The 23,811-nt window shown below is 35.0% G+C and overlaps 2 protein-coding genes across 7 annotated transcripts; both read left to right on the forward strand.

Moving 5' to 3' along the window:
* Positions 1 to 7,221: 7,221 nt before the first annotated feature.
* On the forward strand, positions 7,222 to 11,200 carry LOC122290403 (formyltetrahydrofolate deformylase 1, mitochondrial-like). Of its 4 annotated transcripts, XM_043098056.1 has the most exons (10): positions 7,452 to 7,596; positions 7,851 to 7,963; positions 8,294 to 8,321; positions 8,451 to 8,601; positions 8,674 to 8,747; positions 8,824 to 8,983; positions 9,357 to 9,455; positions 9,561 to 9,647; positions 10,352 to 10,500; positions 10,821 to 11,200. In XM_043098056.1, exons 2-9 carry the CDS (start codon positions 7,921 to 7,923, stop codon positions 10,496 to 10,498), a joined length of 789 nt encoding a protein of 262 aa, XP_042953990.1. In that variant the 5' UTR covers positions 7,452 to 7,596; positions 7,851 to 7,920; the 3' UTR covers positions 10,499 to 10,500; positions 10,821 to 11,200. The 4 variants fall into 4 exon arrangements, with proteins under 4 accessions (XP_042953989.1, XP_042953988.1, XP_042953987.1 ...); XM_043098054.1 differs by lacking the exon at positions 8,294 to 8,321 and having other exon boundaries at positions 7,223 to 7,596; positions 10,352 to 10,539; XM_043098053.1 differs by lacking the exon at positions 8,294 to 8,321 and having other exon boundaries at positions 7,224 to 7,596.
* A 3,785-nt stretch (positions 11,201 to 14,985) lies between these two features.
* LOC122289434 lies at positions 14,986 to 22,814 on the forward strand. 3 transcript variants are annotated; one of them, XM_043096409.1, is made up of 13 exons: positions 14,986 to 15,146; positions 15,329 to 15,533; positions 16,328 to 16,403; positions 16,542 to 16,652; positions 16,849 to 16,965; positions 17,456 to 17,554; positions 17,628 to 17,978; positions 19,318 to 19,640; positions 20,501 to 20,600; positions 20,675 to 20,734; positions 21,508 to 21,594; positions 21,849 to 21,986; positions 22,150 to 22,814. In XM_043096409.1, exons 2-13 carry the CDS (start codon positions 15,430 to 15,432, stop codon positions 22,477 to 22,479), a joined length of 1,896 nt encoding a protein of 631 aa, XP_042952343.1. In that variant the 5' UTR covers positions 14,986 to 15,146; positions 15,329 to 15,429; the 3' UTR covers positions 22,480 to 22,814. The 3 variants fall into 3 exon arrangements, with proteins under 3 accessions (XP_042952343.1, XP_042952345.1, XP_042952344.1); XM_043096411.1 differs by lacking the exons at positions 14,986 to 15,146; positions 21,849 to 21,986; positions 22,150 to 22,814 and adding an exon at positions 21,704 to 21,842 and having other exon boundaries at positions 15,153 to 15,533; XM_043096410.1 differs by lacking the exons at positions 14,986 to 15,146; positions 17,456 to 17,554 and having other exon boundaries at positions 15,160 to 15,533.
* Positions 22,815 to 23,811: the final 997 nt, after the last annotated feature.

The raw sequence follows: 23,811 nt of genomic DNA on the forward strand, positions 1-23,811 counted from the left end.
AAATGGCACTCCCAATGATGTCATGCACAACATATCATTTACCATATTAGATCCTGTAAAAAAAATAAGCCTTTAGCAAGAAACTACAGCAGCCCATGGAGAAGACTAGTAAAATGACATAATCACGTTGTCCCAAATTTAGGAGCCCAAACTCTGTTTTTCCCAAGGAAAAATATAGAGATAAGAGAAAGTGAAGCAAAATACCAACGAGTGAAGACTCTGAGCATCTTATTAATGTCAACCCATGTTAAGGAGTTCGGCAGTAACCAAATAAAATTGAAAAGCAAAAGACACAAATGTCCTCTATATGGTTTTCAAAGAAAATGAGAAACTGCTTACCTATTGACGCCTAAATAATAGACTTCTTGATTAGCTCAAGAAGAGGCATACAAATTCACAACGAATAAAGTAACTCCAAGCAGTAGACTGTTTGTCGAGAAAATGTGGGCATTGCTATAAATAGATGAAAGCAAAGAGGTAGAAAAGTTCAAGTGGGTCACCCGAAGGGTTTGGAAAGAGCGTTGGCATTTGGAGCGGTCAATGCTTACCGTATGGCCATATCTGGGTGGGTAGTACTTGTGGAGGAGGGAACCAATGTTCAGCAATGGAAGGAATTTCTAATAGTGTTTGGCAATAGGAGGCCGACGGTGCAGTTGACAGGAGGGTTCTCTTCAAAATCATACTGCTTGATTTGATTTTTCAGCCCATTTCTTTCTCTTTTTTTGTTTTAAAAAAATTAATATGTTATCTGCATGCCACGTTAGAGCATCCTCATTGGCTTGGCCAAATGAGGTGCTCGACTATATATGAAATAAATTGGTTTAGAAAATACTCACATTGGATTGGGCAACTTCAAATATTATGGACTTGTGCTACAGTTGATGGCCAAATATGGAAGACTGTTTTCACTCACCAAATCATAAATAAATATTTTCTCACTCCTACGACCGAGCAAGGGTCAGAACGCGGGAAGGAAAAGGCCTTTCTCCTTTCTCCCTCCATTTCCGTATCCGCCCCCTTTCTCCCTAAACTTTTTCTCTCCTCTCTCGATTCGCATACACGGAAAAGGTCCACGACCCACGGCTGCGCACATCCACTCCCACGGCTGCGCCCCTCCACTCTGTCTCTCTCACAGACAATCCCGATCGATAAGTTTCCGTAAATTATCCCTCTTTTTATGCTCTCGGTTTTGCACTTAGAAATGAACTATTGGTTTGTATTGATCGATTCCTCTGTAAGGTTTGATGCTCTATTTGGTTGAGGGAAGATAACTGGGTTTGTGGCCTCTTGAGTTTTTGAGCTCGGTTTTGTAGACAAACCTCTCTTCATCTCCATCACTCTGTCTCCATCAACCCAAGAAAACACCCAAGAACCAGACCTCTTTTCGTCTCCACCGCTCAGTCTCCATCAAGCCACGAAAACACCCACGAACCACAACTGGTCTCTTCTCTTCGTCTTCTCTATGAAGCCACAGAGCCACACCCATGAATCCACGAAGCTGCTGGTCTTCTCTTCGTTGTCACCCCCCTTCGTCTTCTCCACCCAGATTTTAAATCCGCTTCCCATAAAGACCAAAAACGCCAACCCTAACCCTAACCCTTGATGGTGTGATCATTGTGTTGGTTTATGAATTTCGTTTAAATTATTATTCTGGAAATGCTTGTTGGAGATTGGTGGTGTTGTTTTTAATTTAATTTATAATTAGAGGTTGATGATGTTATCGTTGTGTTGGTTTATAGTTTCATCATCTGTGATTATATATATATATATTAACTTTCTAAAGTCCATATGTGTATATGTATAAATAGGTAAACACGATGGATCCGCTTGCTAAAGTAGTGTAGATAATGAGATATAATATAGGCTCAGATTGAAGTTGCAATGTTTGATTTATAATGTGCTTTTGCATTGTTTGCTTTGATCTTCAAATTAAAATTGGGAAGGGCAAAGGCATTGATATGTTCTTATCCTATGCCCCCTCATCCATAATGTGCACGTATATTTGTAGTTTGAATTGGGCAAGTAATGTCACCTTCCCACTCATCTCATTAATTAGGCAAGGGAATAAGGAATTATAATTCTAGGAAATATGTTGAGTTATAAAGAAAGAAAGAAATAAAAAAGAAAAGAGGTTTGCTTCATGCCCTTTGGACACCTAATTGGAATGGGAAATAGGGAATCATCATTCTTTTTCATTGCTTTTTATTGATGCAAAATGTCACCTAAAGTGCACAACCAGTCTTCCATATGTGCTTTCATGAAATTGAGTTTCTAAATTAATTTTATCATATTAATATACAACTCTACATTGAATATTAAAATATCAAATGGATTTCCATTCAAACTGCTGAACTGATGCAAATACTCATCAGTCTGTTTAAGACAATGTGTGTATCAACATCGAAATATTGTATATATGAAGAGACTGTTGACCACTCCCTTCCAGCCATTTGCTGGCTATTGCTCAAATATTAAACACTCCCTTCCAGCCATTTGGGCATATATTGTTAATTGGTATGGTAGTTTAAATAAAATACTAAATAGTCAACCTATTTCTTTTAGTCATTTTGGCATATATTGTTCACTGTCTCCTCTGCTTACTTTAAGACTATTATGTTTATTATTTGCTGATTGTTGACTTAATTACTTGCTAACTGTTTTAGTAATTGTTGTTTTTGGTTAATAAACTAAAGAGTTGATGGTTTTGCACACCTGGAAAATTCATTGTTAATAGTCAAACTTGTAACTTTTCAGATGTTGTGTTGTGTGTGTTGGCATACTGTTTTGACTGTCTTCCATGCTTACTTGCTGACTGTTGATTTTATTACTTGGTGACTGTTTTATCTAGGATGGATTCACACTGTCAATACGATCCCCTTTTCACCACACTATTGCAAAGTGGTGGAGAATGTATTATTAACCCCCCATGGCTCGTGTTTTGCATGATAATGTGTTTCCTGAAGTTGAAGTGACACAACCCAAAGGACAAGTAAGGGCACGAACTAAACTATCCCAACGGGGTGTGTCCTTCACCGTGGAGGAAGACAACCTCCTTGTATCAGGATGGCTCAATATTAGTATAGACGCTATTAGGGGGACAGATCAAAAGTCAACCCAATTGTGGATAAGAATCCATGATTACTTCAATACTTATAAAATGCTAATTGGCCTGAACGTTCTATGGGGTCGTTGACTAATCGATGGTCAACTATCCAAAAAGCCACAAATAAGTTTTGTGGTTTCTTAGCCCAAGTCGAGTCAATGCATCCAAGCGGTACCAATGAACAAGATAAGGTATGTTTCTAATTATCATAAATTTGGATTGTAATATGTACTAATATTTTTATGATTGGTGTTTAGATTGACAAGGCAAAGGCATTGTACAGATCGACACAAAAAAACAATTACAATTTGGATCATTGTTGGAACTTATTGAGGCACCAACCAAAGTGGCAAGTGCATATGGATAATTTGCCAACAAAGAGAAAGACGGGTTGCCCTACTGTTCCAGCTGCCATTGCCATAGATGTTGAGGAAAATGAGAGCATGTCTACCAATTTGGAGAGGCTGCTAGGCAAGAAATCTGAAAAACAATGGGAAAGGAAAAGGAAACATGAAGAATCTTGTAATAGTCAATTTGATGAAAAGTTAAGTAACATGGAAGCTGATAGGAGGATAATGATGATTGAGCGACGGGAGACGGCAATGAAGGTTGAAAAGGACAGGGCTGAGATAATCTCACTTAAGAAGAAGAAGATGGAGATGGAAGTCATGATGTTGAATGTTGATAACATGAATGCAGTGCAGTGAGAATACTTCAAGTCAATTCAAATTGAGATCCTAGAGAAACATAGGACTGAATTGAATGAAATGCAGTAGCTGGAGGAAAGAGAAGTGGGTAGTTGCTATTTTTTGGTCATTTTTGGTAGTTGCTGTTTTTTGTTAATAAACTGAATAGTTGATGGTTTTGCACACCTGAAAACAATTACTAGTTGCTGTTTTTGGATCAAAAAATACAGATTAATATTGCTCTGTCTATCTATTTTGCAGTTGGGGCTGCTTTATGAAATGGAAGACTATTTTTTGCATTGAAGTCTACTTTTTGAAACTTCATGACAGCTTGGAACCCACTAACTGATTTTTTGGATGTATATTGAAACTTGTAACTGTTGTTATATGTTAATAGGGGTTTATATTTGAACTGCTGTATATGATAACTAGGTGCAGATTTATGTATTTCTTCTTGGTGTTTATGTAAGTGTTTTTTGTAATTAAGATGGTGTTTGAATATTTGATTTCCACTAGGTGTTTATGTAAGTGTTTTGTAATTAAGATGGTGGAGGAAATGTATATTTCCTCTAGGTGTTTATGTATATGTTTTGTAATTAAGAAGGTTAAGAATGCAGTGCAGATTTCCTAATTCTGTTTATGTAGATGTAAGTGCAGTGTAGATTTTCTTCATATTGATTTATGTAACCTTAAGTTGTTGTTTTCTTCATATTGATTTATGTAACTGTAGTACAGATTTTCTTGATATTGATTTATGTAAATGCAGTTTTTTATTTTTGATTTATGTAAGTGCAGTTTTTTATTTTTTGCATGACTTCTCATATGTTGCTAGATATTTTGGTTAAGATATTTAGTAAAAAAATTAGTTGATAGAATTTTGTTATTCCTAAATGAGCTTTGAAAATGTGTTTTTTTAATATTAATTTAATTATAATATAATATTGCTTAATATTAAATTGGTAGAATTATAAAATGTGAGAAAACAAAAATTTTTTTAAAAAAAAATTTTTTTAATATTATTTTATTATTATATATAGAATGGATGGCTAATTCAATGTGGGACTTGAATTTAGATTGAATAGACAAATATATTTTCAAGTTGATATTGGCTAAATTTGGATATGCATTTGGCCAAGCCAATGCTAATACTCTTAGGCGGTCAAACGAAGCGGGCATATACAAGCGGTATAGTAACACTGCTCTTTTAACTAACTCTTGATTCAGTTGTCTTCCTTTTTTGCATGTATTTGTTTGGAATTCCATGCAAGCATTACTGTTAGGAGATTACGACATGTCTCCATAACAACTAGAGGTTCAAATTACAGACGTTCAAGTTCTATTATATGTAATGTATAAAATTCTACCAACGACCTATGAAGCTTGTTTTGAACCCACGTTGTATTTGTTAAATTATGATGCTTTATCACTTAAACATGCTTATGCTTGTATACACCAATGACCTGTGATTATTGTAAGCTTGTGCTTGTTTCAAACCCATGTGAGTTTAGCAGCCTTTTAAATTCACCGATTGTTTTTTATAAGGACCAACAATAGTTGATGGAGTATTTTCTTTTTCTTTATAGTAATATGGAAAGTAGTAGAGGAGACACTATTTCTAACTTATGAGTAGGAGATTAAGTGATTTTAGGATGACGACCATTATGCAATTGCGACAGTTCTTCTAAAATGCAGACATCGGGCAACCCAAAAGGTTTTTGTTGACGGGTTTTCAATTGTCTATATTATAAGGTTAAAAAATAATGTAACTTTTTTGAATGAGTTAGATCTTGAAATTGAATAGTTGAATTGTTGTAAGTGGACATTGAAATTAACACAATGAATAAATGAAAGGATGGCATATAAATATGTAAGAATTGAACATGTAAAATTTCAATCAATTAAAAAAAAGTACAAATACACCATAACCATTATAGAGAAACAAATACACCCAATCCAGCTCCTAAAATACACCATAACCATGCAATATTATCATTATTTATAGAGTAAACAGCCGTTTGACTGAGGGAGAGTGAGTGGTGAGACGTTTAGAGAGAGAGAATCTTAGTGAGATTAACGGTTAGGGAGGTAGAGAGAGAGGCTAACATATTTTGATTTTTGGTAGGGGAGATGATGAGCGATGAGAGGTGGGAGGAAGATAGGCCTCTTTTTTTTTTTTTTTTTTTGGGGGGAAGAGCAGAGTGAATATTGGGGTTCTTGAGAGGGGGAGGGAAGAAAAGGGCCGACAGCTACACTACATGCACCGACAGCTACACTACATGCACTTATGTGTTTCATGTTGGAGCTTATACGTGTCATAGTGTTATTAGTAGGTGTGTAACTTCATTTTACACCCATCCGACTGGTAGCCCTCCCTTAACAAAAAGGGTGATGCTATACCCACATAGATACTGAGAACCCATAGATCAGTCAAATAGTTTTTTATTGTGTTTTTTTTTAATATTTTTTAAATATTTTTTAAAAAATTTTAAAAATTAAAAATTTATTAAAAACTTTCTTTAATTATTAAGTTAAAAAAGAGAGAAATTGAAACAAAAAATCGATGATATTATTTGGTGGGAGTACTGTTTTCATAAGAAAAAACACATGACAACCTTATTATGTAAAAAATGACATTTTTTCCTTATTGTGAACAGAAATATTGCCTCGTAGAAATAAATCATGAAAGTAAATTTATAAATTAACAATAGTTCAAATCTATTTTATAATAAAATAATTTTACAATCTAATATATTACTTTAAATTATGTCAATTTTTAAGTTTATTTTTATAAAATCTTTTTGAGACTAAAAAATTTATCTATTTTAATAATTTTAATTTTACATAATTGTTTCCGTTTAAATAAAATCATAAAATAATTATAAGACAGTTATAAATTTACCATTTTTTTTTACATTTTTATTGCAGTTATCCCACTGTTCGCAGTTTTTTTTAAGAGACTATTGGCAGTTATAGAATTTCCTGATATATATGGGCTATTCTGGGGAGAACTTTAGTACTGAATTTCATATTGGACTCATGTTTTTTTTTTTTTTTAATTCAACCCAAATTAAAGAAAGAATACTGTTATATTCAATATTCATAAAGGGAAACGATACTCCACCGAGTATGAATTCCAATATTTTTTTAATTTATTAATTAAGAAAGTATATTTTTTTAATAATGTTGTGATTTTTTTTAAAAAAATAAGATATGAAAAAAATGAACAAAAAAATAAAGAACAATTTCTTTTCTCAAAAACCATTCTCGTGCTACACCCACGGTTCATTCATAAATAAATTATATAAAATAATTGTATAAATTAGCATAATTTTATTTAATTATTTTATAAAAAAATTAATTACTTTATAATAAAATAATTTTCCTAATCAGATCAAACCATATGTATTTGTGGTATTATTTTTGTCCACTCGATAGAGTATTTCCTGTTAAGAAAAGCCCACTCCTTGACATTCTTCAGAAATCAGAATCTTTGCTCCAAGGTATCAACGGCCACTCAACAACGACATCAAGGGGGTACAACGTAAGCTTCAAATCGTGTTTGTGTGGCAAGAGCACCGAGATTGGTATGTGGATGTTCAACTGCTAACTGCTAAGAAGACATTGCATTGGAGATAGGGAGAGAGGGGGAGAGAGAGAATGGCTCTGATGCGACGAGCTTCTGCGAGCCTCCCCCAACTTATTGGATTTGCAAACAGGTCCTTCAAATCCTTCAGATTCCCGGGCGACTCTCTCGATTCCTCAACACCATCTACTCTTAGCCATGGAATCCACGTCTTCCAGTGCCCTGTAATCTCTCTCTCTCTGTGAAATTCCCTCCCCCCCATTGTCCCTTTTGATTTCAGATAATACCAGGAATTTAAAAACTAGTAGAACGGTAAAAATAAAAATTTTAGTTTCACAGCTACTACCGCGACTCTGCAACTTCTTCCAAAACCAAACGGGGCATGATTTAAAAACCAGCTACCCATGGTTTTTCTTATTCAATACGTTTGGTTAAGTCTTGAGCTTCTGAGATGGGACGTGAATTGATTGTGTAATAGGATGCGGTCGGGATTGTTGCGAAGCTATCGGATTGTATAGCTAGTAGAGGAGGGAATATACTCGGCGCGGATGTTTTTGTACCCGAAAACAAGCGCGTGTTCTATTCCAGAAGGTACTTTTTCTGGGTCTGTTTGATCATTTTGCTATTGTTTATCTTTTAGTTAACTTTCCAGTATGTTAGTTCGGTCTGGTTTATATAGTGAATTGCTTCTTGCGGGTACGTTAAGTAGTTTGATAAAATGCAGAAACAGAAAAGAAAGCATTTTGTCAGTTGTTTGGTAATGTTCTACAGTAGTTCTTGACTTTGTGTTGGAAAAAAGTGAATGTCGGTAACAGTACACATGTTCTAATGAAAAATTGGTTTTGATTCTTGTGGGTGAACGGCTGGATTGCTTCTATTTGGATGTTGAACACTGGTTTTAAATGGCTCGATACGTATCAGAGGTTGATGGTGGGATGCTATCCCACAGGTAGTGGTTTGCCAAGAATTCAATGTTGTTTGGCGACTAGACTCTCATGGGTTGAGCTGAACATTTTGTGCAACATGGCAGTGGGTTTATTTTTGGTACTGTTACTAAATAATGTATGCAACTTGGCAGTGAGTTTATTTTTGATCCTGTTAAATGGCCTCGGGAGCAAATGGATGAAGATTTTGTTAAGCTATCAAAAATGTTCAATGCTATGAGATCTGTTGTCCGGGTGCCAGCTCTGGACTCCAAATACAAGATTGCTGTCCTCGCTTCAAAGCAGGTATATGTTGTCATTTTTAGTGTAACTTGAGCTAATCTTATGCAAAATTAAGCTGCCTTTGCCTTGCTGCAGGACCATTGTCTGGTTGATTTGTTACATGGATGGCAGGATGGAAGACTTCCGCTAGATATAACTTGTGTGATAAGGTGAAGTTTCAGGACGGCCACCCTTTTATTGTATCATTTTCAAGTTGATTTGGTCTTGATATATTTTTCTCAACAGCAATCATGATAGAGGTTCAAACACCCATGTGATTCGTTTTCTTGAAAGGCATGGTATTCCTTATCATTATTTACGCACAACCAAAGAGAATAAACGAGAAGGGGACATCTTGGAATTGGTTCGGAATACTCATTTTTTAGTACTTGCTAGGTACATGCAGGTAAGCCAAAATTTGTGGTTCTAGGCTTTCACTCTGTTATCTATAGAATTATTCTAATAAAGCGTTTACAAAAAAGTAAACCCACAAAGTGATGTGACTTCATGTGTTCCATTAGATCTACTTTATAATAAAAGCAATCTAACGTACTACATCAAGTCATGTCACTTTATGGGTTTATATTTGTGTAATCCCTTTGTGTCTAAAGTATTTCTTTTCTAATAATTGAGAATATTGTTAATAAATGGGTTTTTTTGTTTTTAATTTTCGTGTGCGCTTTTATTAGTGCTAATTTTCTCCGAAAGGGAAAGAAACAGAAACTGAGAGGGAGATGTAATTGAATGATCAATATGATATTTGAAGTTTCTCTTTGCAGATACTATCTGGTAATTTCTTGAAGAGCTATGGAAAGGATATAATAAACATTCACCATGGCCTTTTGCCATCATTCAAGGGCGGGAATCCATCTAAACAGGTTGTTTCATTACCTGTTCATAGGTTATATATTCTGTCACCCTTCCAATCAATTTATGCATACTAATTGTCTATTCTTGTTTAATTTACTGGAATATGTTGGCAGGCTTTTGACGCAGGTGTGAAACTGATTGGTGCAACAAGCCACTTTGTGACTGAAGAACTCGATGCAGGGCCTATTATTGAACAGATGGTGATTTTGGGAATGTTTTCAGCAATTATTGCTTCCATTTACTCTATGACTGTCTTCTAAAGCTTAAAATGGTGATTCTATGATTGTGGATGATAATAATTGGTGGTTATTATTGACTTGTTTAAGCTATTTGTTAACATCCATTTTCTATTTTGATTTTCATATAAAACTGAAGAATACTGGATCCCTTTTTCTGGAGGTTGGCTAGTCAAGCTTCATACTTAGAACCTACTTCATTGAATTTCACAGTTATTACCTGAACTTAGGATAGGAAAAAGTCACCTAAGGGTGGTCAGATATGAAAGCAACTAGCTCTCTGACGCACCTAGCCAATGTTGCATATTGTTGAGGCTTTGAGAATATTTTAAGTTCATGCCAAAGAAGTACAGTATTTTTTTGTGCAAGTTTTAGGAATGATAATCGTCCTAGCCAGAATGTAAAATTAATTGCTTGACTAAATGATGTACACTCGAGGGTTCTTGTCTCAGTTACTATCTCTCATAATATTCTTTCCAGGAAAATTCTAGTGTGTCAAATTATAATGGAACCTTAACACAAAGGTGCAAAAGAAATAGTAGAGTACTTCACATAAGTTCCTCTGCAGTATTTGGTGGACAAATAATGTGTGTGCGTGTGTAACCTGTATAGACATGATTTCTGTCCCATTATGAACAACTCAAAATACATCCAAGTTTCTGTTGCAGGTTGAGAGAGTGTCCCACAGAGATAACTTGCAGACTTTTGTGCAGAAATCAGAGAACCTTGAGAAACAATGCCTTGCTAAGGCTATAAAATCATACTGCGAGCTGCGAGTTTTACCTTATGAACAAAACAAGACTGTTGTGTTTTAAAGGTATGGAAGGATGTAAAGTGATTGAAAGGGGGGCTAATTGTATGTACATTCTGCTCTTCATTTTACTTGTTTACACAACACATTCATCACAGATTTGAATTCTAACAACATACTGAAACGTTAGAAACTTATCAAGTAAATTCCAAGTTTATAATTTCTCACTAGAAACTAGAAAAGGGGAAATTTTCTTTTCCCTTTTATAAAAACCAAACAAAATGGATATGCATAATTTGTAAGAATTAACATATTGAACACTGATCATTGTTGGTTCTAACCCTTCTCTCCTTATTTTTTTTCACTTATTGCAATGGACGTACTAGGTGGATGTGTGATGGGGTGATATCATCCCGACTACAAGATCGACACCCATTGAAGTTGTACACCTTCTATCCAATTCTTTTTGGTGTACTGTGTGACCTGGAAATGCTTAGCCAGTACATAATCAACATCGGCACTCTCCTCTTCTGCATTTTCTCAACTCAGTTATGACTTTGTCATTTGATCAATTGAAGTGGCTGCAAGAATTCTTTGTACCGACCATCTCGGCTCGGGCATCATTTGCATGCATGGACTTGACCTGTTACCCCCATCTTTAATCCCTCTTTATGGTGAATAGTTACATTTCATGGCCGATGTAATAATGATTTTTATCACTCTCAATCCATAAAAATCAATCTCTAATTGTCATATTTCATGAAAATCTCAATTCGTACACTCTTTAACAATAGTTGGTCCTTGAATATGCCATAAAATATGTTAGATTCGTTTTGCAATCATAGTTTTGTGGCATGAATTTTTAAATTCCTTCAATCACCAAACCATGTTATTGAATAACTTGAGTATAGAAGGGTAGTAGATAGGAACCTGCCTTGCTTGAAAGGAAGAAGTTTCTACACTTTGACCTTTATAATAATCTCAAGAGATTCCAATTATATCTTTGGCTAGTTTTTATAGAGTATAGACTTGAAATGTGATTGGAACTTTCCTCTAGTTGTTATAAATGGCAACATAGTCAATAGTATTTAAAAGTATGAGATAGTTGAGTTTTGCTGCTGCATTTATTGAATGGCCTTACAAGGATATATAAATTTTAGGTGGAGATTGTGATAGAGTATATCTGGGTGGTGAATGGGATTTTACATTCTAGGAAGGAGAAGTTTTTCTTTTATAATGATTATAGCAAGTGTCAATTGTGATCTTTTTTTCTTTATTGGCACGGGGTGTTCGGGACCAACATCCTGACTAATTATAGGAGTGCATAGCCCCGATAAAGAATTTCCCGACCAATTGTGATCTTAACTAGTCCATGTGAACCATAAATCCAATTTGGATTTTCTTCAAGTCATTACAATCATAATCTTGCAAAAGGGAATATATTTGCTTGTTTTTCAAATTCCTTATTTAGTTCATCAGTATTCAATATTCCTTTATCTTTTTATATATTAATAATATAAATTTTCTAGTGAGAAAAAAAAGTCAGTACCAATTTCTCCAACACATGGAAAAAATATAGCAGTATAGCAAAATTTCATTTTACATTTTCAAATTACATCTCAAATTACTAAAACCATCAACTCCCCCCCCCCAAAAAAAAAGAAACTACAAGAAAACCACCTATTGCTAGGGGTGTAAACCGATGCATTGGCGTCAGTTTTGGTGTCAAACCGAAACCCCACCGACGTGGGAAAACATTGCTTACAACCGGCTGAAACCGATCGACTGGGGGAGAGAGAACCGATTCCATCGGTCTCGACTAGCATCGGGGCGGTCTTCGGTTCGCCGTCGGCGTCGTCTGGGACGAAGGAGCAGCGTCTACGACTTTGCCACGGGAGTGCGACGAAGCTCTAGACTAGACGAAACCCTAGAGCTCGACGAAGAAGACGACGAAGAAGGAAGGGGGCGAGTTGGTTTAATGCTATTTTGCAACGGCGAGTTGGTTTAAGCCAAACGGTGCCGTTCCACTAAATTTTTTTGCCATCCGAGGGTATTAAACGACGCCGTTTTCACTTTAATGAGTGAAACGGCGTCGGTTCTTCACAAGTAGGAAAAAAAAAAGTTATACAGACGTCGGCCGGTTTAGCGGTTTTTCCTAAGTCAAACCGCGAATCGAACCGGTCGACGTCGGTTCCTATATTTTTAACTCGAACGCCGATCGGTGGGTGGTCCCCTAATTTCCATATTTGCAATTAAATATTTCATTGAGAAATGTTGTCGACCTATTGCAATGCTCAAAGAATGTCTGGGGTGCTAAAATTACACGAAAGTTTTATTCTCCCCTCCCTCCCGAGTTCTTTCCTTCTCCATTTCTCTCTATTCTTCCCCATCCCGAGCACCCAGTTCCTCTTTACCTGCTTACTCCACCTACCCTATGATAATTTCATCTCTATTTTTGTTCACCACCCATAGCTTTCTTAAAGAGTGTCAAATCGTGTTAACGAGTCGTGTTTATGTCATGTCAAAACATGTATATTATACTATATAGCTCAACCTTAACCCGACCCGTTAAACTTATCGTGTCAAAATCTTAAACCCTAACACGACCTATTAATATAACGGGTCACGTCGTGTCAACCCATCTTGACCCATTAGTGAATATTATGAAATAAGTTATCACGATATAATACGATTCGTTTCAAACTGTTTATATAAATGGATTGAATAAATCTGAAATTAACGAGTTTGACCTGATTAAATTTAACATAATTTTATATAAATTTTAAAATCACAATATTTATAGAAACTATAAAGCTAACTACAAGTTTAAAATTACAATCCAAATAAGAAAAATGTCGAAATTGAAATTCTAACAATTTTGCTTTTAGATATAAGAGTATAATTGTAATTTAGTCTTTCTTAACGTGTCATAACGGGTTGACCCGTTATCAACCTGTTAAGCAATTATATTTTAACGGGTCAGCCCGTTTTAACTCAAACCTATTAAGATTAAACCTTAACCCGCTATTATCGTGTCGTGTTCGTGTTGAGTTAACGAGTCGTATAATATATTGCCACCTCGAGCTTTCTTCTCCACCCCATCTTCCTCCTACAAAAACCTAGGTTGAACTTGTCTCCTCCCTATACTATGCCGTGTAATTCGTCATGTTTTAATTGGATTTTTTGATAACTTTTGAAGCATTGGAGGTCAAGATTTGTTATTTGAGACTCTTGGGTACATTCCTTCACCACAAGGAATAGATCTTTAGTAGCGATTTTTCAATCGCTGAGAAAGATGCATTGCCAATGATTTTAGAATCACCACAAATGAGTTTTCAAAACTAATTAGTTAGTTGCAGCAATGTTTTGAGAACGATGGAAATATGGCTTTGTGGCAATTTTAGTATTTTTGGAGATGGTAAAAATTGCCAAAATTAATCTTTTTGAACGATTTTGAACTAAATCACAGATCATAACTCTAGTGATATTTTGGACTATTTGGGGAAAAGAAAATTGTTGGTAAAGATAACCATTTAGCAGTGATTTTTTACTTTCATTGTAATAGATTAGAAGTGAATGAATAATACGGGCGAACAACCAACGAGGTGTATATCGCTAGGAAAAGCTAGAGGCGTCGATTTTTAGCACTTTCTTCGACTAAAATTTTTATTGGGAAAAGTCACTTTTATTGTAGTGCATTTCCAGAATTAAAGCAAACAATTTATTTTTAGAAATTATTTAAGATTCCACATTTAAAACAATAATAGTTAATTAATTAATTAAAAAAATCCTACCAAGCCACTCATGAGTTTTTTAAGTAATATTAGATACAGTGGTGGAGTGCATAAATACCATGTAGTCGTTTTAAAAAAAAGTGAAGTTTATTTTTTAAAAAAAAAATACCATAATTATTTATTTTTTTAAAATGATTATACGACATTTACACACTCACAACTACAATTATTATATATATTTTTTGTTTGAATCTCGTTTATTTATTCAAAATATCTTGTTTTATTATTATATTTTTCATAAATTTTTATATAAAATATAATAAATAATTTAATTTTTTAAATTTTTAAATAATATTAATATTAAAATATTATATAATAATAATATTTTATATATCTTTTAAAAAAAATCTCAGCTAATCTCATATGTTAACCAAGAATATTGAAGGAAAAATATAGTTACAAGTATAATTGTACATTAATTTGTGCATTAATATGATGTGACTGGTTAAAAAATAAATTTTATTAAAAATAATGTTAATTTAAATTTTAAATATAAATAAATCAGTATTAGTACATAGATTAATGCGCGACTCTGCTGAAATATAACAAAACTCAATACTGAAAGTACCTCGTTTGTAGAATCTTACGAAATCTATTGGAATGTTCCGGGCATGCAATAGGCGTGCCCGTGCGGGACCCACAGCCACAGGCATGCCGCATAACAGATACAGAGATTCTGGCGGGAGCAACGCGCGCGCGTGCATAAACATAAGCAGCAGTCTCCAAACCATTTACGTTCATTTCAAAAACCAAATAACACGATGTGGGAGGGAGATGGAGAGCAAGAGCGATACGCAGAAAGAGTCGCTGAACACAGAGGCATTAAATTGCATCATTGAATGCTCCCAACGACCCCAAAAGTAATAACTTTGAAATCCCAGCATTCGCAGAGCAGCTACCGCTACCTCGGTCTCTGGGGTAAGTCTTCCTATTTACTTCTCATTTCATTTTCTTTCCCGCTATGGTAAAACAATTCCATGTCTCAACCAGACATCCAGGCTAGTTAGTCAAGTCTCTATCTCTCTTTCTCTCTCTCCGTCGGTGTACGTTTCCCATTTCAAATTACACCCATATGATCTATTCTATGTTATCTATTTCAGATGCTTTTCTTTATGGTCGGTGTAGATGAATGGTGTAATAGATTTATTTACTAGAAGAAGAATGTGAGTGGTTTGGGGTATTTTTTGTAAGTAAAAGAATAATGGGTGGTTTTAGTGCTGTTGAAGAAACAGCAGGTGCGAAGAGAAAGAATGGAGATACTTTGGGAAACTCGCATGTTCACTCCCACCACAGGCGCTCTAAGAGGTCTAGCTCTTGAACTCATTTGAACGTTGTTACTTACTATTTATAGTTTAATTTGTTTCGGTTGTCGTTATTATATGTTAGCTGAAAATCCGATATTCCCTTTTTGTACCTTTTTGAGTTGAATTGCTACGATTAGATGTTATACGGTCTTCCTCTTCTTTCTTTTTTTTCTTTTCTTTTACATTTACAAAATTTATTGGAAATGGATTGCTTAATGAGCTAACTTATGGTTTCTTGTAGTATTTGGGTCTTTAGGCAAAAAGTTGAGGTTAATAGATTTTGAAGATAAATGAGTATGCTCGAATTCGGGGAGCCTCTGTGTGTGTGAGTGGGGGAGCCGTGGGATCCTTGGCTTGTCGATGCATAAGAAGTAACTATGCTTGAACTGGTAATTAAGATTTGACAAGTAACTTTTCAGGAAATCCATGCAGCGAAATAAATGTTTAAAGCACCATGTTTGGTGAAAAAAATAGCTATGCCAGAGTGAGTTCTCATCTGTGCCTGTTTCTGTTTGCGTTCTTCCTCTAAGTGACTTTCCATTCAAGTTTCCCTGGTTTGAATTCAGACTATTGGCATATGACTTGATGAATGTTTTAGTCCCAGGTGATTGCTCTTGTGAAAGATGATTTGTCTAACCAATCTAAAATTTTTTGATGATGCATCAACCAAGTAGAGTAGTGCATAGGAGATTCCGTAGTCCAATACACTGATTTCTTAATTCTTCTCAGACATTTCAGAGTCAACATCTTCAGGTCCATCCTTTTTGATAATCTAATTCTGGTTTTTTCTTTCAGTGCTTCTGACAAGAATGCAAGTGTTTCAAGAGGTGGAGTTTTGCATTCCATAAAAAGGGAACAAAATGAAACATTTGTGAGACCACAGACCTTTGTTTTATTAATAATCATCTTGTGCCATTTTTCAAGGCAATAATGACCATGCTTAAAATCTTGGGTGAACATAGCCTAAAGCATTTATTACCCTTTTTTTTTCCAAATGTGAACATAACAGGTGCTACCACATTCAGCCTGTGCTTCTAGGGGACAAAGTCCCTATCATGACAATGCGAATTGTATTAAGAAGAATACTTCATCAAATCAACGGGCCTCCTTGGAAAAAGATGTGAGTGCTGGAAGTGGGTTTCCTGTTCTCTTTATATTCTAAGACATGGAAATACAAATTCTCTATGCTTAATTTGTGGTTGTTTTTCACATCCAAATTTAGAACTGAATAGCATATCATAGTTTTTTAATGGCAGTTATTTGGTTGTAGAGCTGATGTTATTATTGTTAATCTAAATATATTTGCTGCTCTACAGATTGAGCTGCTGCAATTCCGTTTGCAGCAAGAGAAATCTATGCGCATAATGCTTGAGAGGGCAATGGGCCGAGCTTCAAGTACTTTATCTCCTGGACATCGGCATTTCACTGTTCAGGTGACTTTGCCTTTGATTCATACTTCAATTCCAAAGGGCTGTTTCGACTTTTTCAAAACTTCAGATTTTCTTTTTTATGCACGAAGACAAATATGTGGGAATTTGTATGTACATATGTATGCAGGTATAGTAGTTTATTTACTTTACTGCATTATATTTATTTATTCTTTTTTCATCATAACCAAGGCTTGAAGAAGAATGTTTCATACTTGTCCAGTATTCAGATGAACACTAAGTTGAAAATCAAGGAAATATTCCATTTGTAATTTAGACCATCACATTCTTCTTCTCTGTCTTCTTCTTCTCCTTTTTATTATTGTTATTGTTATTATTATTATTATTGTTATTGTTATCGTGCATTCTTCATATTTCCTTATGCCCCAACTTATGGGAGGGTAGAGTTTTAACCTTACCAATTCACAGGTGTTTTATCAATTGAGAATCTTTTGTACCAGTCCATTTTTTACTTGCTCAAAATTCTATTGTCCAGTGTGTGAGGCTTCTGCTGCATTTACCAAGGGAAAAATCACTTTCATTCTTCATGAGAATTGGTCAGATGCACCTGATGCATACTTTTGTGGCAGAATTGGTACATGTTAATTGTTATCATCAGTGAATATGGTGAGTTAATAATAACCTGCAAACTATTGTCCTATTTTCAGACAAAGGAATTGATTTCTGAAATTGAATTACTTGAAGAAGAGGTTGCAAACCGCGAGCAGCACGTTCTCTCTCTCTACAGGAATATTTTCGATAACTGTGTTAGTAGGCCACCTTCAGAGCAAAACTCAGTCAAAACTTCCCCAGCCCATACAAAGCATGGATCCAGGAAACATCCAAGTATCATTTCAAGTGCATTTTGTTCCTCCAAAAAGTTTCCATTGCACCCTTTACAAGCTCTAGTTTCATTAGATGATCCATGGAAAAGATTCTCTAAGAGTAGTCATCCACCACCATCTAGTGGCAAAAGCAAAAACATGGATTTTGAAAAGACTTGGTTTGACCCAGCTCAGGTATGCTATGTATACTTATCTCCCTTTTTGTTTTGCAAATGTATTTTTGATTTTTTTTTTCTTTTATTTTCTCTAATTGAAATATTGTTCTTATCATTAAGAAAAAAAGATCTTACATAATTACATGAACTTAATATTCAGATCTTTGGGTTTGTCTGACACATGATTATTCTTTTCATTGCAGTAGATGTCGAAAATATCTATCAAGAGAGTTTGTAGATGTTGGTATATGGATCTAACTTGTCCTCCACTTAAGAAAGTGTCTCATGTCTCTTGTGGTTTTAAAAACAAGGAGCTTCTTTGGGGCTGCTTGTAAAACTTAAAAAGTGTGCTCTCCATATATGATAATATACATATATTTTCTGAATAGAGTGGTTTGCCAGGTGGATGGGAGTGTGGCACTTATGAAGATAGTCACCTCGAACTTTTCATGTCAATTCATCATTAGATGAACATAAATACCTTGTGAAAGGCTTCAGTGTGAAAAATGTTAGTGCATTTGAGTTTTGGGGGCAACTGGCTTCTGGATCTTGCATATAGTGTTAATGGCTGATGGGCAGATGGGCTTTAGAGTGTAAGCTTGGTGCAAGACTATTTATAAAAAGTAGGATGTACCAAAAAAAGGCTGAATTCAAGTCATTTTTCTTAGCAGATCAAGATTCCTTCAAATTCTTTCCCAAACTTGAGAGTCTTAAGTGGGAGAGAGATAGACATATGAAATTGACCCTACAACATTTATTACTTATTTAATATTACCCGAAATATTTATACAGGCAACAAAAAATGTTGTGAAGGTCCCTCAAGTTTTGTGAAGGTCCCTCAAGTTTTTGCCCGAACTTAAGGGCCACTTGAAGGGAGCAAATCCGTTGGATGAGTAATCCAAAGCCCTGAAAAATCCAAATCTAGAATTAAATGAAATGTATTATTTATGCCGCTTGAGTGTGGCAATCTGGAGGTGGTCACTCAATTTATCAACTAGGTTAGGCTTCTGCATGCTCAACATTGGCTTTCCCAACGGCTCAAATAGGATGAACACAAAAGTTAGATTATATGACGTAAATCTCTAAGAAAATCATTCTGTTGTCTTTTACAGCATTTGGAAGCAATTCTACCCCCTTATCCTCCTCATTGAAGCAAATCTATCACTCAAAATGTATGGGATGATATTAGGATTACATGGAGTGACATCATTTCAACTAAATTGATAGGTTTCCTTTCAGTGGGAGATCCTGAAAGCTTCTTTGCTCATGTTTTGAATTATTAGCATGTGCTTCCTGTCACCAGGTTTCCATATAATCCCATGTGGTTATCCAAACCTTCGTATTTGAATTGTTTTCAGGTCAGAGAAAAGGTTCCGGCCTTGCCGAAAGCAGCTGTGCTGCGAACTTTGAAAGATCATCTGTACCAGTGTCCAAGCAAGTTATCCGAGGAGATGGTCAGGTGCATGGCTGCTATATATTGTTGGCTTAGCCAGGAAGCATCTGTAAATAATGAAAAGAATCGATCACCTTTGTCGTCAAGGTCGTCCAGGAATGTTATACAGCCTCGATGTACAATTGGGGAGAACCGAGATTGGTCTTGCAAACCAATGATTGAAATATCTTGGATATCAAATGATAAGAGCCACTTTTCTCATGCTTCGTATGCAATCAACAACTACAGGTTTCTTCCTTAAACATGGTTGTGATTTTCAATAATAATAGACATAGTTATAACAATACAGACTAATAACTACGAGTCCTCTATCTGGAGAACAAGAAGGTGTTCATTGGGGCATCATTTGAATAAAGTTCCACTTGCTACTTTTACTGGGCCTGTATGTTGTGATTCTGCTCAGAATTTTGGTTGGAGCTTCTCTATCATAAGAAAAAGTTAAGGATGCCATCAACAAATTTTTTTTTTATTAGCACCGGGTGTCTAAGAATAGCATCTTGACTAATCCCAAAGGTGCACAGGCCCTTGGCAAGGAGTTCTCCACAAGTGCACTTTGGGTAATTCAAGGGAAAAATCCTCCAGTCCGATCGCTCATAGAGATTGTTTGCATCTAATAGGACTCGAACCTTAGAACTTGGAGGGAGCATACACCAAAACCAAGGCCTTTACCACTCGAGCGAACCCCTAGGGATTAAATTGATCTAAAGCTCTTCATAGTTTTTACGTATTTCTTAGGGAAGTCCGACTTCTAAAATTTTGACCGTTTATCCAATGGACGGTTTGGCTAAAACATCCCCTGAACTATGGTATCTTAGATCTCCAGCAAGGAGAAAATATTTTTCAAATATTTGGGGATGGAGTACGATTAAGGGTAAACATCTTATAATGCCATTAAGTGAAGCAAATTGATTATATTGGTCTGATCTGAGTTCGCAAATTTTGAATCTTTTGGTGGGTCAATCATTTTAGCATGTGCACTGCAAATACTTATTTCCTATAGGTACGACTCATCATAAAATATACCATTTCCTTGTATCGTTTAATCTCATGTAGTAGGGTTGACTCGTTATGTGATTGATGGTTCTCAGAGTTCTGGTGGAACAACTGGAAAGGGTGAATGCCAGTCAGATGGAAAATAATGCCCAAATTGCATTTTGGATCAATGTGTACAATGCCCTTCTAATGCATGTAAGAATAATCCTAGGTGTTGGTTTGATCTTACCATTTGTACTACATGTAATTTTTTCTTATGATTTGCACAGGCATATTTAGCATATGGAATCCCCCAAAGCTCTTTGAGAAGGTTAGCCTTATTTCACAAGGTAGCGCTCTTCTTTGTCTTGTGATGCCATTGGTTAAAATAATTTTTTTTAGTTCTCACTGTGTATAGGAAAAACTACTGGGATATATAAACTTTTGGATGCGGAGAACTTTACGACTGCTTAAAAAGGCCTTTTTTTTCAAAGGAATAAAAAACCGTAGTTACAATCATTGCCTTGAGGTTACATCAAAACAAGGTGTCAAAACCATTATCAATAACCTTATTACGATAAAATGAGAAGAATTTCATTTACTACGGAGATTAGGAATATCAGCTCTGTACATTGCCAAAGCACCTCTCACCATTTAAAAAGGCCGCTTAAAAATCCACTAAATGTGTACTTTCTGTTTTCCGTGTCCACCAAATCTTGCTTCCAACGATGTCAGTAACTGGGGCTTGTTGAAATTGTTGAAAGATGCTTTCATAGTTCCACCTGTCCACCCTGTTCTGGAATAGAGCAAAATCTTTTCAGATTACTTCCATGGCTCCTGCCTACTTGCAAGGGAGGGCAATCATACCCTTTTCTTTGTTCTTTATTTTTTTATTTTTTATTTTTAAATTAAGATCTTTTATGTGGATATCTTTTCATTTTCCATTATTTGTTTTATGGATATAAATAGATATCAGCCGAATTATTCTACAAGAAATATGACCTATTGACCAAGACTTTGAAAACAGAAAGTCCTGGTCAATATTGGTTGAAATATTGACCAAGACCTATTGACTTCTCTGATGTTTGAAATATTGGTTGATAGATTTCTTCGTATAGTGCAGGCTGCATACAACATTGGTGGCCATGTCATAAGTGCAAATGCAATAGAGCATTCAATATTTTGCTTTCGAGCACCTCGAATGGGAAGGGTACTTTCCTTACTCTCACTTAAGAAGACACAAAGATACACATGCACGAAAGTGGAAAAGATGGGCCCTGACATAATCTTGGAAATTGTTGTTAATTTAATTCCAACAGATGATTGCAGATGGACCCGATATTAAAATTCATGGCGAACAGTTCCTGCTTTGTTTCTTCTTTAGTTTGCCATATTGGCATAGTTTCAACAGATGGCGTCACTTGACCCACACTTATCTTTTATCCGCATTTGCTTAAATTTCAGTGGCTAGAAACCATCCTTTCCACTGCCTTGAGAAAAAAATATGGTGAAGAAAGACAACTCAGTTCAAAAGTGGGTCTTCAGAGTTCCCAACCCCTTGCCTGCTTTAGTCTTTGTACTGGAAGCTTTTCTGATCCTGTGGTAACTTCTCACTTCTCTTTCTCTAAAATTAGTTGGATTTTAACTGCTTTTAGCAAGCACTTAAATGATGGAATGTCTTTTATAATTTTCTGTGATTGTAAGTCATGATTGGTTTCTTACATCGCTTACAGTCAATTAAGAGTTTGTTGTTAAATTTTCATAGCTAAAACTCTACACAGCATCAAATGTTAAAGAGGAATTAGAAGTGGCAAAAAGAGAATTTCTTCAAGCAAATGTAGTCGTAAAGAAGTCGAGGAAAGTGTTTCTACCAAAGGTGCTCGAGAGATATGCTAGAGAAGCATCTCTCAGCTCAGATGATCTTCTAACATGGATCACTGAACATGTCGATAAGAAGCTACGTGATTCGATACACAAATGCATTGATCATAAATCTGGCAAGAAGGCATCTCAGATCATAGAGTGGCTGCCTTATAGTTCAAGGTTCCGGTATGTGTTCTCAAAGGATCTAACAGAGAAGCCATGGTGGGTCTAATGTTCTGACTACACTTGAAGATTATATCTGTATCAGGTTGAGCAGGGAAATCACTTTTAAGTACGTCAAACTAATCCATTTTCATTGTGAATGTGAGACAATTGCTACCATTTTGTAGCTGTATGCGGTCCAAGGTTCATGCCACTCTCTGTTGGTCCGTTGTAATCTAATTTGAAATAGTGGTTGTCAGTTTGCTGATTGCTAGTTCTAGGAACTAAACGTTTGTAATTGCTTGAAGTAGTACTAATAGCCTTTGCAGTGACTGTGTTTGACCCTCTTCATGTAAAAAAGACTTTCAGTGTAATATCATTAAGCTATCTGTTTTATTAGGATAAGGGAAGGGAAGGGTAGGTAGCTTCTTCATGGTTTGATAAAAGAGCTTCGTTGATCTTTATCCCACACGCTACATACAATTTTTTTTTTTTTTTTATTCCTGTTAAACTAATTGAGTTATTCCACTCATCATTCCTATACCACATACTTGTCAAGAAAAAAAATAAAAAAATCACGTGCGGTGTATGGATGACGAGTAAAATTTTTCTCTTTACTGAAACCACAAAAAAATAAGAGAAACAACAAAGCATCTGAAGTATGATATTCAGATGCTGAGTAGAATCTAATGCATTCCTGATTTGCCAGAATAAGAAAATAATATAAAATGGTAAAACTATTGAATTGAGTATACAATATTCTCAAAATTTAATAAAAAAAACTATTCTGCAAATTGCAATTCCCTATCAGATTGTTGTTTTTCAAAAGTTTTTAATATGCCTTTTTATCATCATAAACAGTATTTTACTAATTTTCGTCTCAAAAAAATTGTTAATACAAAAGTAAATATTAATAATCATCCTTATATTAGTTTCCATTTGAAATCGATAATTTGTTAAAATCTTAACCGTCGAATTTTAATAATTTGATAAATGTTTGATTTATAAAGAGGTATTATAAAAAAAATCCGTATCTCGATATAAATACGTTAGATTATAAAATCTTTTATTATAAAATATTTTTTTATGTTAAAGTAGATTACACAAATCATTTAGATTTCATTTAGATGCTGAATTGAGTTAAAATAAATTGAATTCTTTATAAATAATAGTGAATTGAGATGGTGGAGTGAGTTTTATGATATCTATTTAAGATGGGTTTAAAATATATTTAGATGTTAAGATAATTTTTTATGTATTTATAAGAAGTTGAAAAAGGTTACGAGTCTCACGTGTAAAGAAATTTTGAGTTGAAATAAATTTAATTATTTGAAAATTAGGTATTGAATATTAAATTTAGTTTAACATTAGACTGCACTTGACTTCGAAACGGAGCCTTAAA

Source organism: Carya illinoinensis, chromosome 12 (assembly GCF_018687715.1).
Source record: "Carya illinoinensis cultivar Pawnee chromosome 12, C.illinoinensisPawnee_v1, whole genome shotgun sequence".
Classification (NCBI taxonomy): domain Eukaryota; kingdom Viridiplantae; phylum Streptophyta; class Magnoliopsida; order Fagales; family Juglandaceae; genus Carya; species Carya illinoinensis.

What these genes read in the sequence shown, in the direction of transcription:
- LOC122290403 (XM_043098054.1), top strand. Translation starts at nt 7,447, where the DNA reads ATGGCTCTGATGCGACGAGCTTCTGCGAGCCTCCCCCAACTTATTGGA. An exon ending in TCCACGTCTTCCAGTGCCCT is followed by an intron (nt 7,597 to 7,850) that starts GTAATCTCTCTC and finishes ATTGTGTAATAG; the next exon opens with GATGCGGTCGGGATTGTTGC. An exon ending in GGCCTATTATTGAACAGATG is followed by an intron (nt 9,648 to 10,351) that starts GTGATTTTGGGA and finishes TTTCTGTTGCAG; the next exon opens with GTTGAGAGAGTGTCCCACAG.
- LOC122289434 (XM_043096409.1), top strand. Translation starts at nt 15,430, where the DNA reads ATGGGTGGTTTTAGTGCTGTTGAAGAAACAGCAGGTGCGAAGAGAAAG. An exon ending in GGGAACAAAATGAAACATTT is followed by an intron (nt 16,404 to 16,541) that starts GTGAGACCACAG and finishes TGAACATAACAG; the next exon opens with GTGCTACCACATTCAGCCTG. An exon ending in GGGCCTCCTTGGAAAAAGAT is followed by an intron (nt 16,653 to 16,848) that starts GTGAGTGCTGGA and finishes GCTGCTCTACAG; the next exon opens with ATTGAGCTGCTGCAATTCCG.